The sequence below is a fragment of the Diuraphis noxia genome, unplaced genomic scaffold (genome assembly GCF_037042655.1).
Source record: "Diuraphis noxia isolate RWA-SAM2 unplaced genomic scaffold, SU_Dnox_SAM2 contig0002, whole genome shotgun sequence".
NCBI classification, from domain to species: domain Eukaryota; kingdom Metazoa; phylum Arthropoda; class Insecta; order Hemiptera; family Aphididae; genus Diuraphis; species Diuraphis noxia.
In genome coordinates this window covers 60315980-60330045 of record NW_028301712.1, presented here as the reverse complement: position 1 = coordinate 60330045, position 14066 = coordinate 60315980, and the positions used below count along the sequence as shown (strand labels likewise).

Here is a 14066-nt window from a genome sequence, read left to right as displayed (position 1 = left end):
TATAAATTATCAAGTATCGTCAATGTTGGTATAAAATGTTAGTAATTCTCTAAAGTATAATAATATTATGCTATTGTTAATATCTCGTTAAAAGGGTATAGCAATGAGCAAATGCTCAGAAATGTATTTCAAAATGTCGCGATAAAATATGAGCAATTGTTTTTTCAAAACTTTAATCATATAATCTAAATAACCAAGATGATTTTCCAAGATTCTCATTCCCATTTTTTATAATAATAAAATAATACAAATTGTGATTTTCAGAATTATTAATATAAAGTATACTCAAGTATTATATTTTTGTATCATTAATTTATTTCAAACGAGGATCACTCATCTTTTCGTGAGTGAGCGTGTTAATGGAATTTACCATAAAATAGTTAATTCTATTACGATTTATCCTGTTAGTCCCAGTGAATATAAATAACTTAATTGTGATCTAATTTCATCATAAAGTTGGTGTAAATCTGTACTTTTTGTACTTACAATTGTAATTGAATACAATTTATAAATCAACATAATGTTGTACCACACATTAAGTGTAAATTTTAATCATAATCTTGTACTCTATAATTTAAATAATTTAACGAATTATAATTATTGCAGAATTTATTACAATAGTCTAACTGGTATGTTATGATAGTTTTCTTTTATTTTATCTATCTGATTATAGTTTAAATAATCCACTTAAATATTTAAGACTGAACATGTTAATTATATTAAAAGGATTGAAACTATTGTTTTTAAGTATGGAACTTTTTTTCTTACTCTACTAACAGCTCACGAAAAGTAGTTTAATTGTTATATAATTTTCATACTCAAATTAAACATAAGATTTTGATGTCGTCCTTTATCCTTCATCACCTTTAAACATTTATGTAATAAAAAATTATAACTCATTAAACTCACGTAGTTACCAAGGAATTATATATTATATTATGTTATAGTTTCACTTCAAATAGGTAACAACATAATGATATTCAAAAACAATTATTCACACTTATTTTTAATTAGTGGACATACTCAATATTCATACTATAGTCGTGTGCAATTAATAATTTACTTCTAAGTTTATTATAGAATTAAGTTAACTAACAAATAATAACAATATCATTAAATATATTGGTGAAAGGTAATATTTATATATTATTGCCTATTGGTATAATGGTATTAACCTGTAAATTTAATAATACATTGTTATGATTGTTAACATAAAACAGTATTAGATGATGTAATACTCAAGCACATAATAAAATCATAGTGTATATACTAACGAAAAATATTACATAAATATGCATTTTCTACAAAATGATGTTCGGATGATTTTTTGGGAGTAAAGATGTTGATTTAAATATTATAACATGCTTATATTTGTTTTATATTTATCAATGATTTAAGCAATATAAAAACGATTACTCCAAAATAGATATAGATAGGTATATAGAATTATATAAGTGCCTTCACTTATGCCCATTTTTTTTTTAGATTACATTTTCACACTAAATATTCTAATTGCAACGAATTTCGTTTTTTAAGTGGATGTATGTTTTTTTTTTTTGTTGCTAAATTTAGAGTTTTGAATATTTTCTAATTAAAATTATAATTAATGCATACTATTTTATATGATATAATTAACAGCAGTACATATTTAAACATCGTATATATAACCAACCTATAAAATAAAAAAGAAATGTGGGAAATAAAGATTCACATATAAAGTTTATAGATTGTTGCGTGCGTCTAAGTTGATGTGCGGAAGAAAGTGAACATTTTGGATTACATAAAACAACTAATCTAATTGTTATGATTTATACGATAAGAATCATGTGACTTTATATTTCTAGGATGTGATTCTTTTAAATCTCTTTTTCTTTAGTACATAGAAAGTCGTTGTGTTTTATAACTAACAGTGTGTTTTAATCCGGAAGCACATGGTTTTTATTTAAAGTCCTAATAGTGTAATCATCCAATATAATATGTATATATTTAACTTTGATTTAGTATGTTGCTTAGTATGTTCAATTCAAACTTGAAAATTAATATATTAAATTCATTTAAACATTTACATAATATTATAAGAAAATTTAAATTAAAACTTAATCAACCATTCATTGTTATGTGTTAATTCCATAAAATAAAATATATAAAACAGTACAATATTGTGGGAATCAAACACATGTTTACGTATATTTGTCTGAGTGTCTGACTGATAAAAATATTTTTACAAATTTACAAACTCATTTATATAAGAATAAAATTTTGTTTGGCAGTGGCGATGAAATATGTCATATATTTACAAGGCTGCAATGCATGGACATTTATTAGTATATTTATACCCTTCATATTGGTAGTCAGAGATAAATTGTTAAAAAAAAGTTGATATTAAAAAAAGCTTAACAATAAAATTAAATAATAATAAGTTATTTGAGTTATTATATTTTTAAAATTGAAATAATATTAAAATATTTTTTTTTTGCATGAATATAAAAAACGCAACGACACAAACAAATGTATTTTCTTTTTATTAGTAAAACAATTGAGTTTTTGTAGACTATGACTGCAGCTCGAGGCATGATGACTTACACAACTGCGTAAGACAGTTTTTCATTATTTTACAACATTTTGAGTTTGGCGGTGAAAATTCTAACAGTTAATTTTCTTATAGAAAAGACAATCAACATAGACAGTAGAAATAAAGTTGTTTCTATAGTTTTCAAAAATTGACACAAACATAAAAAAATTGTATGATTATTATATAATATGAAGATGGATATTTAAGTAGATTTTTGTTTTCAGTAATATGCTATCTTTAAAAAAAAGAAATCTGTAATAGTTTTAATAGATTATTGTATGTATTCAAAGTAATTCCTATTACCATGAACTTATTTACTCATTTTAATTTAATTTTTGCATACTATTATTAAATCATAAAATAATAATAAAAATAAAAATACACCAATGTAAGTACTTAAGAAGTATCAAGTCGGGTGGCTGAGTATACCTGCCAATACATTACTAACTGCTATCAAATATGTTTATTAATTGCTACACTAATTATATTGTATAGATCGTAAATAATTGTAATAAAAAAAAATTATTAGAATTATATAATGTTAAAAAATTCAAAATTTAATAATATTTACCATAATATGTTGTTTTAATTTTAACATGTCTCTGTTATATGTAGGTATTTAATTTATATTTGTAATCAGCTACCGGGAACCAATATGAATGGAATTTGAACAGTTAAAGATGCTTAGTCAATATTCAATAATATAAGTTATCCGAATATATAGTTTATATTCCTTTGCTATACAATAAACATTTTGCAATATGTTAATTTTACTGGATAGGTACCTAAGCTTCTATAATCTGATTATCAATACGTGAATTCATGAAATGTTTCAATATTAGTCTATCTAAGAATGGTATTTTATTAATTTAATATAACTGTTGTCTCAAGGAGCGTTTTTCATATATTTCCGTCAGTAAAAATAATTAAATATTTTCTAACTGTTTATTTTTTGTTCACTATTATTTTATGTACGATTTTCTCACGTGTAATTTTACAATAGGTACCGGTTTAATTCGGATATCGTTTTTGTTAGTCTAAAGTTCAATTATATGGGTGTTTACTCAAAGTGGAGTACCTCATTTAGGTATCTAATTAACTGGTTAAAAATGTTTTAAAACAACTTTCACGTTAATAATGAAGTAAATGTATTACAGAAACACAAATTTTTTTATATAGGTACTTGACAAAAAAAAAAAAAATTATTAAAGTGTATTAATTAATATTATAAATTATTAAAAAGTGTAGTGACTATTTTTTTTTAAAGTTATTATTATGTTTTCTTACAACACAATGAGATTGAATAACTTGCCTACATGATGGGAAATTGACCATCTATGTCTATTGTTTGGAGACAATGTACAATTTTACAAAATTATTTTGAACGATCATTTTAAAAATGGAATATTATGTATACAGTACTATAGCTGGAGACTAATAACTTAATGTGAATTCACTTCATGGATTTGTATAATAATTTAATATTATGTCAAATTTGTCCTTTCGAGAAAATAATTGTAATAATATTGTATGAATACGATATATTATAGACTGACGTATTTTTATTAATTTGTTATTGTTCATGCGGTATATTACGGTACTATAATATGGATATTTAGACTTACACTAATTTATGGTTATTTCGTATTACTTATTAATAGTGAGTCTGAACTTTTACTGCTACACTGAAGTTACGGAACGCAATAGTACTAGAATATTATATATCTAAATAGAAAATCTATTATAAGAAAAACGTTTAAAACCTTTCAACCAATAAAGTGAGTTGCAATTGTGAGGTAGTAAAAATTAATAAATCTACCATTGTATTATGTTTTGTTATTAATATTCAAAGAATTTAATCAGTTTTTTCAAGCATTAGTATACTATTATTTGTTTGGTATAAAAATTGTTATAAGCTATTAAATTCATTTCTGTACGATGCAGGATTCAAATTGAAATTATTTCATACATTACTCATCTTAGAGTTAGTTACGGGTCATTTAGTCATAAATTTTCTATATAACATATAGTAGAAAACAATATAAATGTATTTCGTAGCAATAGCTTTATTTGAAAATATTACAACATATATGTGTAAACTAGTGAACTCAATAATGTACCATAAAATCATCTTAAACCTAAATGATTATTTACTTTAATATAATTTCTATTCCCGTTCAATAGATTATTTTAGTTAAATATCGTTATAAATATATGTAATTAAATTTATTGAAATACCATTTTTATTCACTCGTTCAGAGTTATGTATTGTATTTCTAAATGGGTTCATAATTCAAATTTCGTGTTTGAGCTAGCCAAATCTTTGCTAATCGAGGTTTTCCTACGATCAAAAATTGCCATAGATATTGTAATTATAGGTTGGTATAGAAAAAAAAAAACTGCTGTTATAAATAAATTTTAGTTACAAAAACAACCGTATAATTCTTGAAATATAGGGACTGACATGTATAATTAAATTAAATCCTTATTTCAAATGTGTAAGCCAAGAGTTCTTATTTCTTACATAATTTTCAAAAAAAAGAAAAATAGATAATATGGATATAATATGGATATATTCATATAATTTTTTTTTAACTTCTTTATTTTGATGTTTTAATATTCAAGATATGAGTAGTATATTAATAATTAAAGAACAAGTAAATTTCCAAAATATCAAACTTCCTAACATAAATTGTATTTATCTAATTTTCACTGCATGTATACTTTACAAATTGCTAGAATGATTATTTTTATTCAAAAGAAATCAATAGATAAAAATAGTACAACAGTGGTATTATTTAATTGATGTAGGTATCATCCACAGAAATGTGTGAGGTATTAATATATAATTATTATTAATAATAATATTATGTATTAGTTACAAGGTGTACCGGATTTTAACAGTTTTTTATTTTTTTGTTTTGAAATTATCCAGTTTATTCAACCTACTGCAGATCATTCGAATTTAGTATATAATAATTAAAAAATATCACAAACATTTATCGATTTATGCCAAGTTTTCTCGTTCGGTAGTGTAGGGATATGGAGTTTAATTTAAAAATGTAAATTGGCCATTGGACGTATTACATTGTAACCTATAATCAGTCACTATTAATAATAATTTAGATCCCTCAAAGGCTAATATATTATTAAATTTGCATTGTTCATGACAAATCTTCTGAAAAATATCTCATTCTGTTTGACGGATACATTCAAATTGTCATGTTAATAAACTACAGTGTACAGAGATTAGCGGTCATACTCACGTTTTGATTCGTTCATTTTGGTGCATATAAATAATTGCATTCAGCAAACGATAGTTTGAGTGGAGCTTGATTATATTAGAATACATTATAGTAGATTATAAAGGGAACTCTTTTTAAAAATATTTTTAACTCAGTATTCTGAAAAAATCAGGATTTTTTTGGTTATTGAATTATATTAGTGCATTTGACTTCTCAATTAGCATAACTACACGATATTAACTGCTTCATCAACTTCCATCAGATGAAAAATTGATAAATTATTTAAATACCCCTTGATAAAATCAAAAATGCAACATAAATAACAAATTACCTAGATTATCAAATCTTATATATTAATTCGTAATATATGTTAATAAGTATTAAAATTGAATATGTTCATGATAATTTAAAACTACTATCTACGAATTAAGCTCATATCATTAAAAATTATTTTTGTACGACAATTAAAATTTACAGAACATACCTACTGTAAGTACGAAACTCGTGGATAAATCGCAATTTACTTACACAATATTATTATGCAGCTTATTATACACATGTGTAATTTCATTTATAAAATAGCTAGGTAACATATTTTTTTAAGATATAAAATTCTAATGGTACGTTGGATTTGTCATTAAATTTTATTTTTTGTTCTCAAATCATAATTTTTGACCATTCAATATTATTATTTATAATATTATCTCCCTGTAGAATATTAATAAAGGATTAACATAATATAACATTTGCATACATATATATATATATATATATACATTATCACATCTTTGTATGTGTGCCTCAACCTTTTCGTAAATAAATAAAATTAGTATTATGATTGCCTGTTATACTAATTTGCATGGAAACTAATTAGTAAAAAAATTACAGTAATTCAAAAAGATTCTAAAAGAAAAAAAAGAAATTCATTCAACAGTAATTAAGTAATAAACGATTGTTTTTTAGCATTTTTATAAAGGCATTGTTAAAACACAATGCAAGTTCACATTGCATGTGTGGATACATTAAATATAATCATTTTTCATGACGGTAAAAATATGCTGATAAATTAACAGTTAGTCATGTCTTATGTTATAGTATAATATTATACACTGTTTTACACTTAACACATAATATACGTTTAACACTTTAACATATTTTTTTTTTCAATTGCATAGAGCAGCGTTTCTTAAACTTTTTTATCCGTGGAACGATTTTTTGATATCCACTTTTATCATGGAACCCCTACTTTTTTAGCTTTTCAGCTTTTTTTAAGATTATTTGCAAATGAATTATAATATTAAGTAGAAGTATAGATTATTGAACAGAGTTATCTGATAGATTATTCCATATAGCTTATATATTATTATTTAATATACAAGTATTTTTTTCCATAATGGATATTTTAAAGTAATTTTCTTAAACATTTTTAAAAAATTACTGAAGCTTCGCGGAACCCTGAAGTTATCTGCGTGGAACCCCAGGGTTTCACAGAACACAGTTTAAGAAACGTTGGCATAGAGACTAGACTTAAATAGCTTAAATATTATATGTTATTATAATATGAGCCTACGTACATTTCACTAAATTTTAATTTAATACATTATACTTCTATACTACTATTAATTTGCAAATATATGAATTCTAAATAATATTATTATTATATTTTATATACATTATTATATATCTACTTATATAGAAATAATAAAAAAATTTAACTAACACAAAATATATACTATTTGTATAAAATGTCAAATTCGTTATTTGGCTTAAATAATTTTTTTTTAAATAAGAACAAGCGATAAACATAAATTATCATAAAACGAGTTGATTTGATTTTGATAGTTTTGATGAAATGACAAAATGGTGGAATTGAATTAAAAAATGTATCAATTTTTTTTTATTGAATCACTTATTCACTGTTTTATACTAATTTCGTCAGACATTTTTTTTTTGAATAACATTTATCTTTATAAATTAAACTTATATTGTTATGATATCATGTTAAAATATTTTCACTCAGAATTTTATTTAATAAACATCAAAAAACCATCAATAGTAAAAAAAATTAAAAATAACTTAATATTTTCATATCTAAATCTAAAATAATTTTATTAGTTAATTTTATAAAATAGATTTCTTTTAAATTATCAATAAATTTACAATATTAATAATTATTATTCAATTTAAAATTATTTATGTTATTTTATAAAATTGTATTTTTGTTTTAGATTAATTGTACTAGTTCGTAGTATAATTTTTAAATGAACCATTTTTAGTAAAACCTATTATATGTGAATACCATAATTACACAGAATTTTTGTCATTATATAACAATTATGATTTTAATAATTCAGAAAATACAAGTCATTTAATAGTATAAATTTTACATACATATTATTTCCTTATAAAGACAGTTCCGGAAAATATGAAAGATTATAGTAAATAAAGTATATTTATATTAAATATATAATATATTATATATATATTACATAAGAGTTCATCACTTAAATACGTCATAAAACATAACGTTTTTTTCTTAATTTTTCAATCGATGAGGTTAATATTTTTGAAACCTGAATTTGTATATACCTACTCCTTTATTAAAATACATTATATAAGTATATAACTATGTAAGTTATGAAAAGACTTTACATATTTTGTATAGATATATAAATCTTTTTTTGGTGAACCTATTTAAATCGAACATTGGAAACGTGTTCGGCGTGTTTTTTTCTACTAATAAATTTAAATCATAGTTACTTACATCATTCAACAGCTCTTTCAATCTGGTCAACCGGTCATCATTTCCTCGGGTGGGTAAGTATCTCGCCTCTGCCATCATGTACGGTGCGACGACCACAGCGGTCATGAATCCGACGAGAAACAATACGGAAAATTTACCTGCCATCGTCTAGAAGAAAAAAAATAAAAAGTAAAAAATAAGTGCGAAGGGTTTTTAAAAAAAAATTACGGATCGTAAATCAGAGTTGTTTGGTTCGAGGATCTATAGACTATGGTTAGCTCGGTTACGCATACAATAATACATTATAATAATATGATATCAAAATTTTATATTATCATCATCATTGCGATTTCGCCGCTAGTGTTTGATAAAAACCTACCTCTGTAGCAACAACGGAAGAAAGCCGAATCGTAATAATTTCTAATATAATATGTAAATGTATATTATATTAAATAGTCGTAGGCTATAATATTATTGTCTTCTTTAGGTACAACCACGAGCGTCGACTGACCGTGCGATCGGAAGAGTTTGAGTCGCGAGCTTCGGGTGCAGATTTTTATAGTGACGGCCGCCGTACTCCACGGGGTTGCGAGTGGGTGTACGGTAAGGTCTGCTATGAATGAACGTTGCTCTGATGTCACGTGCTTTAACGGCCAATGCGGGTCGTGAGTCATACCCCGTAAGCGCCACACCCCCCACGACGGGTTGTACGCGACCAGCGCCGGCCACGCTATCACCACCACTATATTATGATGATGTATATGATGTCTACAATATCACGTGTATTGTCAACTATTATTGTGTTGTATAAATAAGTTGTTGTACTAAACTACTACCTAATGCTACCAATTTGCCCACTCATACGGCTTACGCATTTTTATCGTGTCTCGTAGGTCAATAAAATATATTATGACGACGTTGTTATTCCATTGTGCCCACAATCTACCCCCTCCCCTTACATTCAACCCTACATACGGTCTTAGAGTCGTCACCGCCTTGAAAGCATGTTCATTCATGGTCTGAAACGAGTCCACCATATACGAAATAATAATACTCCACCGTACGATATTGATAATATTATTGCTATTATTATTATGTGTGTCATCGTTCTAGCTATAAATATCGACAGATCGTTCTCCTACATGCAGGTATGATGAAAGTCAATCTTGCTAACAATGCTTACACCATCTAAACAATTTTGCAAAATAAATAGACATTGTATTGCGATAATATTTCACACACTGAAAATACCTCCTGAATATTCATGAATGTATAGACGTATAGTATTTAATTTATTTATTTTTATTCCTAAGAAAATCGAGTTACCGCCGTTACCGGCACATACCTGTATGCCGTGTTCAAATTTTTATTTGAACGTTTGAAAATATATTGTTTTGGAGTTTAAATAAATAATGTCTGTGAAGTTTAAAATAAATAACTACTTCTAAAATAATGTCATATATTATTATAGACCTATTTTTGGTTTTAGTTTCTACATCACATCGTACTTGCAGTTGTATTTATTTTTTATCTTTATATGAATAGATACGTACAGCGTAAATGTAAAAAAAAAAAAAAACATTAATATCATGTGAATTATGCATAAACCATATTAATATTTAATAGGATACATAACATATACGATCTAAAAATTTACATTTAAATTCTAATATTATATTACTATATGGTGACATAATATTATAATTTAGGATACACTACTTTGAGATAAATCTAAGAAATTATGACAAATATAAAAGGAAATGTAAAACATTAGTCATAATTAGATGAACATTTATTTATAAAGAACTACAGTAGTACTTATACAAGAATTCCTTGAAAGTTGTAGCTAAAAAAAACAAGACAACTTGACTGTGTGATCGATGCTTAAAAAATAAGCTGTACTGAATAGACACATAATATATTTGATATTAAGAAAAATTGCATCCTTAAAATAATATTTTGGAAAGGTACATAAATGTTGAAGTACATATTAAAAATTCGAAATTACAAATTAATCTTTTCAGGTGAATCATTTTATTTAAAAAATTTACAACGATTTACATTCGTTTTATACATAAAATAATTAATGACATCATCATAATAAATTATAGTAGGTATAATTTGTGTAATAATTAATTAAATTATTAATAGAAAATGTCCTTATTATTTTTGGGATCTATTGTAATATGAGGTATAGGTTTTTGAATGAATAGTATTTTACCATATTCAATTGAATGCCAATTATTTTAAAACGACATTTAACAAATATCTAACTGGACTAAACGTCATAACTCATAATTTTATGCTATAGGTTCTAAATATCGAGTACATGCCATACTTCTGATTCCTGAATATGACGATATTATTGGGGTTATTAGGACGAGTTTTAAGTACCTATATACTATACTATAATAGTCAATTATATTATTATATTTTTGCAGTGCACCATTCATTTGTATTCTAACATCTAAATGTTTGGTAATTTAATGCGTGTGAATTAAAACAATAATTTAGGTAGATATATCGAAGTATCAGTTTCCTGAGTCTTTAAAATACCATAATAAAAAAAATTAAACTTTAAGAATCGTTAAACTGTACCTAAACCTGCACCAACAAACCAATAACACGGTGACGAGGAATATGTCCGGATACCAATACCGGGGTATCGAGGGAGCCTTTATTTTATATGTTCAATAATAATATTGACGTTACCTAGTTTTGAGCGTAATCAACTTTCGCATTGACGACATGAAATTGAAAAATGAATGACGTTCATTCTTAAAATCTAATAATGTTGCAGTTTGATCAAATAATGATTTTGCAATACTATGAATGCATAATAATAATGTATTATGCACGATGCACGTCTATGTGTGAATTATGAACAACATGTGTCGTACCACTCGTATTTGTAAAATTGTATGTAGTCATATATAATATATTATGTGTGTAACAATATTAATTTCATTTCGGATCTTGTGAAAACTGCAATTTATAGTTGGCATAATTCTACGATGCTATTACTACGATTTGGTTGAATGAAAAAAAAAATTCCATCAATGGTTAGTGCTTTAAAAATATTAACTATATACGTAATCGATGACAATTAATTTAATTTACAAAATTAGAAAATTAATAATGTGGTTACCAGTTTGATTCACTTACAATTATATAATACAAAGTAAGTATATATATCATGCGAGTATTGTTTTATCACACTCATCCAGTCCCGTTCCCGACAGTGTTCCGGTGATTTTAAACCTATCGTTTATTGCATTTGGTAATTCGGCTTAAGCCAAAAACAATATTTTTTGAATAGTTATTAATGAATAAATAATTTAATAACGAAAAATAGCTTAAATTCAAAATCCAGTGTTGACTGTTACAAAAGACAAATTATTTTTAATAACAGTAGGGAAATTAGAAACACGATTTTGAAATTCGAAAACCAGAGTTTTAATTTCATTCAAACCAAAATTCATATATGTATAAATATATACTATATAGTATTAATTTTTAAATCTGGATACGATAACTGTACCTAATTTATACATTTTGTTTGGGTATTTCAATAGTGGTACCTAGTCAAAATATATGTACACATTTATTATAAATTTAATGTACTTACTTTTGTTTTTTTAATCATACGATTTTCTATTTAACTGTAAAATTGTACTCAGGTTTCGTGCAATATTAGGAGTTTAAATAATTCAACATTTTAAAGTGTATACAATAAGTTGTTTTTGTTGATTACGATTCACCAAATACGAGTAGTCATCCACCCACCTCTTTTCCCCTTTAATAACGCATTGATTCAAATTTTAAATTTTTAGTGTGTAAAAGTCCACATAGTTTTATTTAGATACTATACATTTGTATATTAGGTTTATATCAAGTCTTTTTATTGTTTATTAAAAGATTAATTTTTTTTTAGTTAAAATATAATATGTAGGAGTTGAATCATTTTTTTAAAATCATTTATAAATTAATTTTACCTTACTGTAAAATACCTTATTTATTTAATTTAAATTTACACGTGCTATGTAAATATTTTTTGTTCAGTGTTGTGCACATTTTAAAATTGTATAAAACCTTCAACCTAAACAATAAATAAAATATTTAATTGTATACAATAGGCATTAAATCATGAATATTACTTATTATTTACATTTATTTAAATTTGATATTTGATTAATTCACGAGTATTTTGTTATAATTCTGTGGTAGTGTGTCAGTTATAAATACTTGAAATATAAAACTTACAAAATACAATATTTGTAATATGAGATTTCAAGTTAAATAGCTTAGTTACAAAAATCATTCATCCAATTTTTACATAAAAATATATTTTTATTATTATATTTTTAAAATTCGCTTACATGAATAATCTTAATGCTTCTTTAAACACTTGTTTAATATCGGAAAGAAGAATTGAATATGAAACATTTTTCTTTGGATTTGTTTGCCACAATAACCATATTTTTTTATTCACGATTTGTACAAAAAGTTTAACGAGCTTTACGATGTGGACCTGATATTCTATCTCTCAAAAATTTCAAAATCAACAACGTAAAATATAAACAACAAAAAATTTACCATTTACCGTAATATTTTAACAGACAAATATAAGAATATAAAAACTTATATTATATTTACGCTAGTGGTTACTAAAAACATACAAATAACTGGAGAAGTCACTCCAGTACTCCATCACTGTACCAATAGTAGATTTTGAATGCATACCAGTATACATATATCAAACCTTATAAGTCACTGTAATGAATAATATGTTAAATTTAAATTCAATGATGAATAAGTAAGAACTATGATTCTGGGTGAGGACTGTGTGTCAGGTTCTATTATTTATAAGGATATTTTAAAATTAATTTATGTAAAGTACTATTGTATATTTAGTTTTCTATGAGTAAGTGTAGTATGATGAACTCGTTATCTAAATGCATTTTCAAACTTTTTTCATGTAAATAAAAATTGTATGATAAATCAATTAATTAAAAAAACCAAAACAATTAAAAATTAAAAATATATATAATCCACATAAAAAAAAATCAAATTTACCACCAAAATACTCACTCAAAGGTGATGGCAAGCAAAATAAATAAATAAGACTAATTAGAGTCAGTAAAAGTGTATCCTATACATAATTATTCAGTAAGACTCAGTAACGGATGTGTTATATTTTAATTCATTGATAAATCATTCATAAAAAAAAAGATTTTGAGCTGAAACAATCTGTCGGTATTTTTTTAATTTCATTTACCTAGCTGTTGGTTATTAGTAATTTATTTGTGTACTCATAATATGGCAGGTAAAACTAATCTTTGCTAAAAACATCGGATGATTCACATTATATCATTTCCTCTAATATAATTAGCTGTACTACGCAGTGTATAATAAACAAAATATTATTTTCTGAAATAAATGATTTTAATAACATGCATAAATGACCTTACAGCTCCTCAAATAATTAAATGTAATAAAATCTTAT

At 24.8% G+C, this 14066-nt stretch overlaps 1 protein-coding gene across 2 annotated transcripts in view; it reads right to left on the bottom strand.

Moving 5' to 3' along the window:
- The window catches only part of LOC107164781 (uncharacterized), a 142774-nt gene that overhangs the window by 26402 nt on the left and 102306 nt on the right, over positions 1-14066 (bottom strand). The window contains exons 1-2 of one of the 2 annotated variants that reach the window (XM_015512728.2): positions 8940-9169; positions 8582-8728 (exon numbers count right to left, since the gene is read on the bottom strand). In XM_015512728.2, the coding sequence (XP_015368214.1) occupies positions 8582-8725 (144 nt within the window). In that variant the 5' untranslated portion in view covers positions 8726-8728; positions 8940-9169. Of the gene's footprint in view, positions 1-8581; positions 8729-8939; positions 9170-14066 lie in introns of those variants that run through there. The other variant, XM_089219993.1, reaches the window with a different exon arrangement.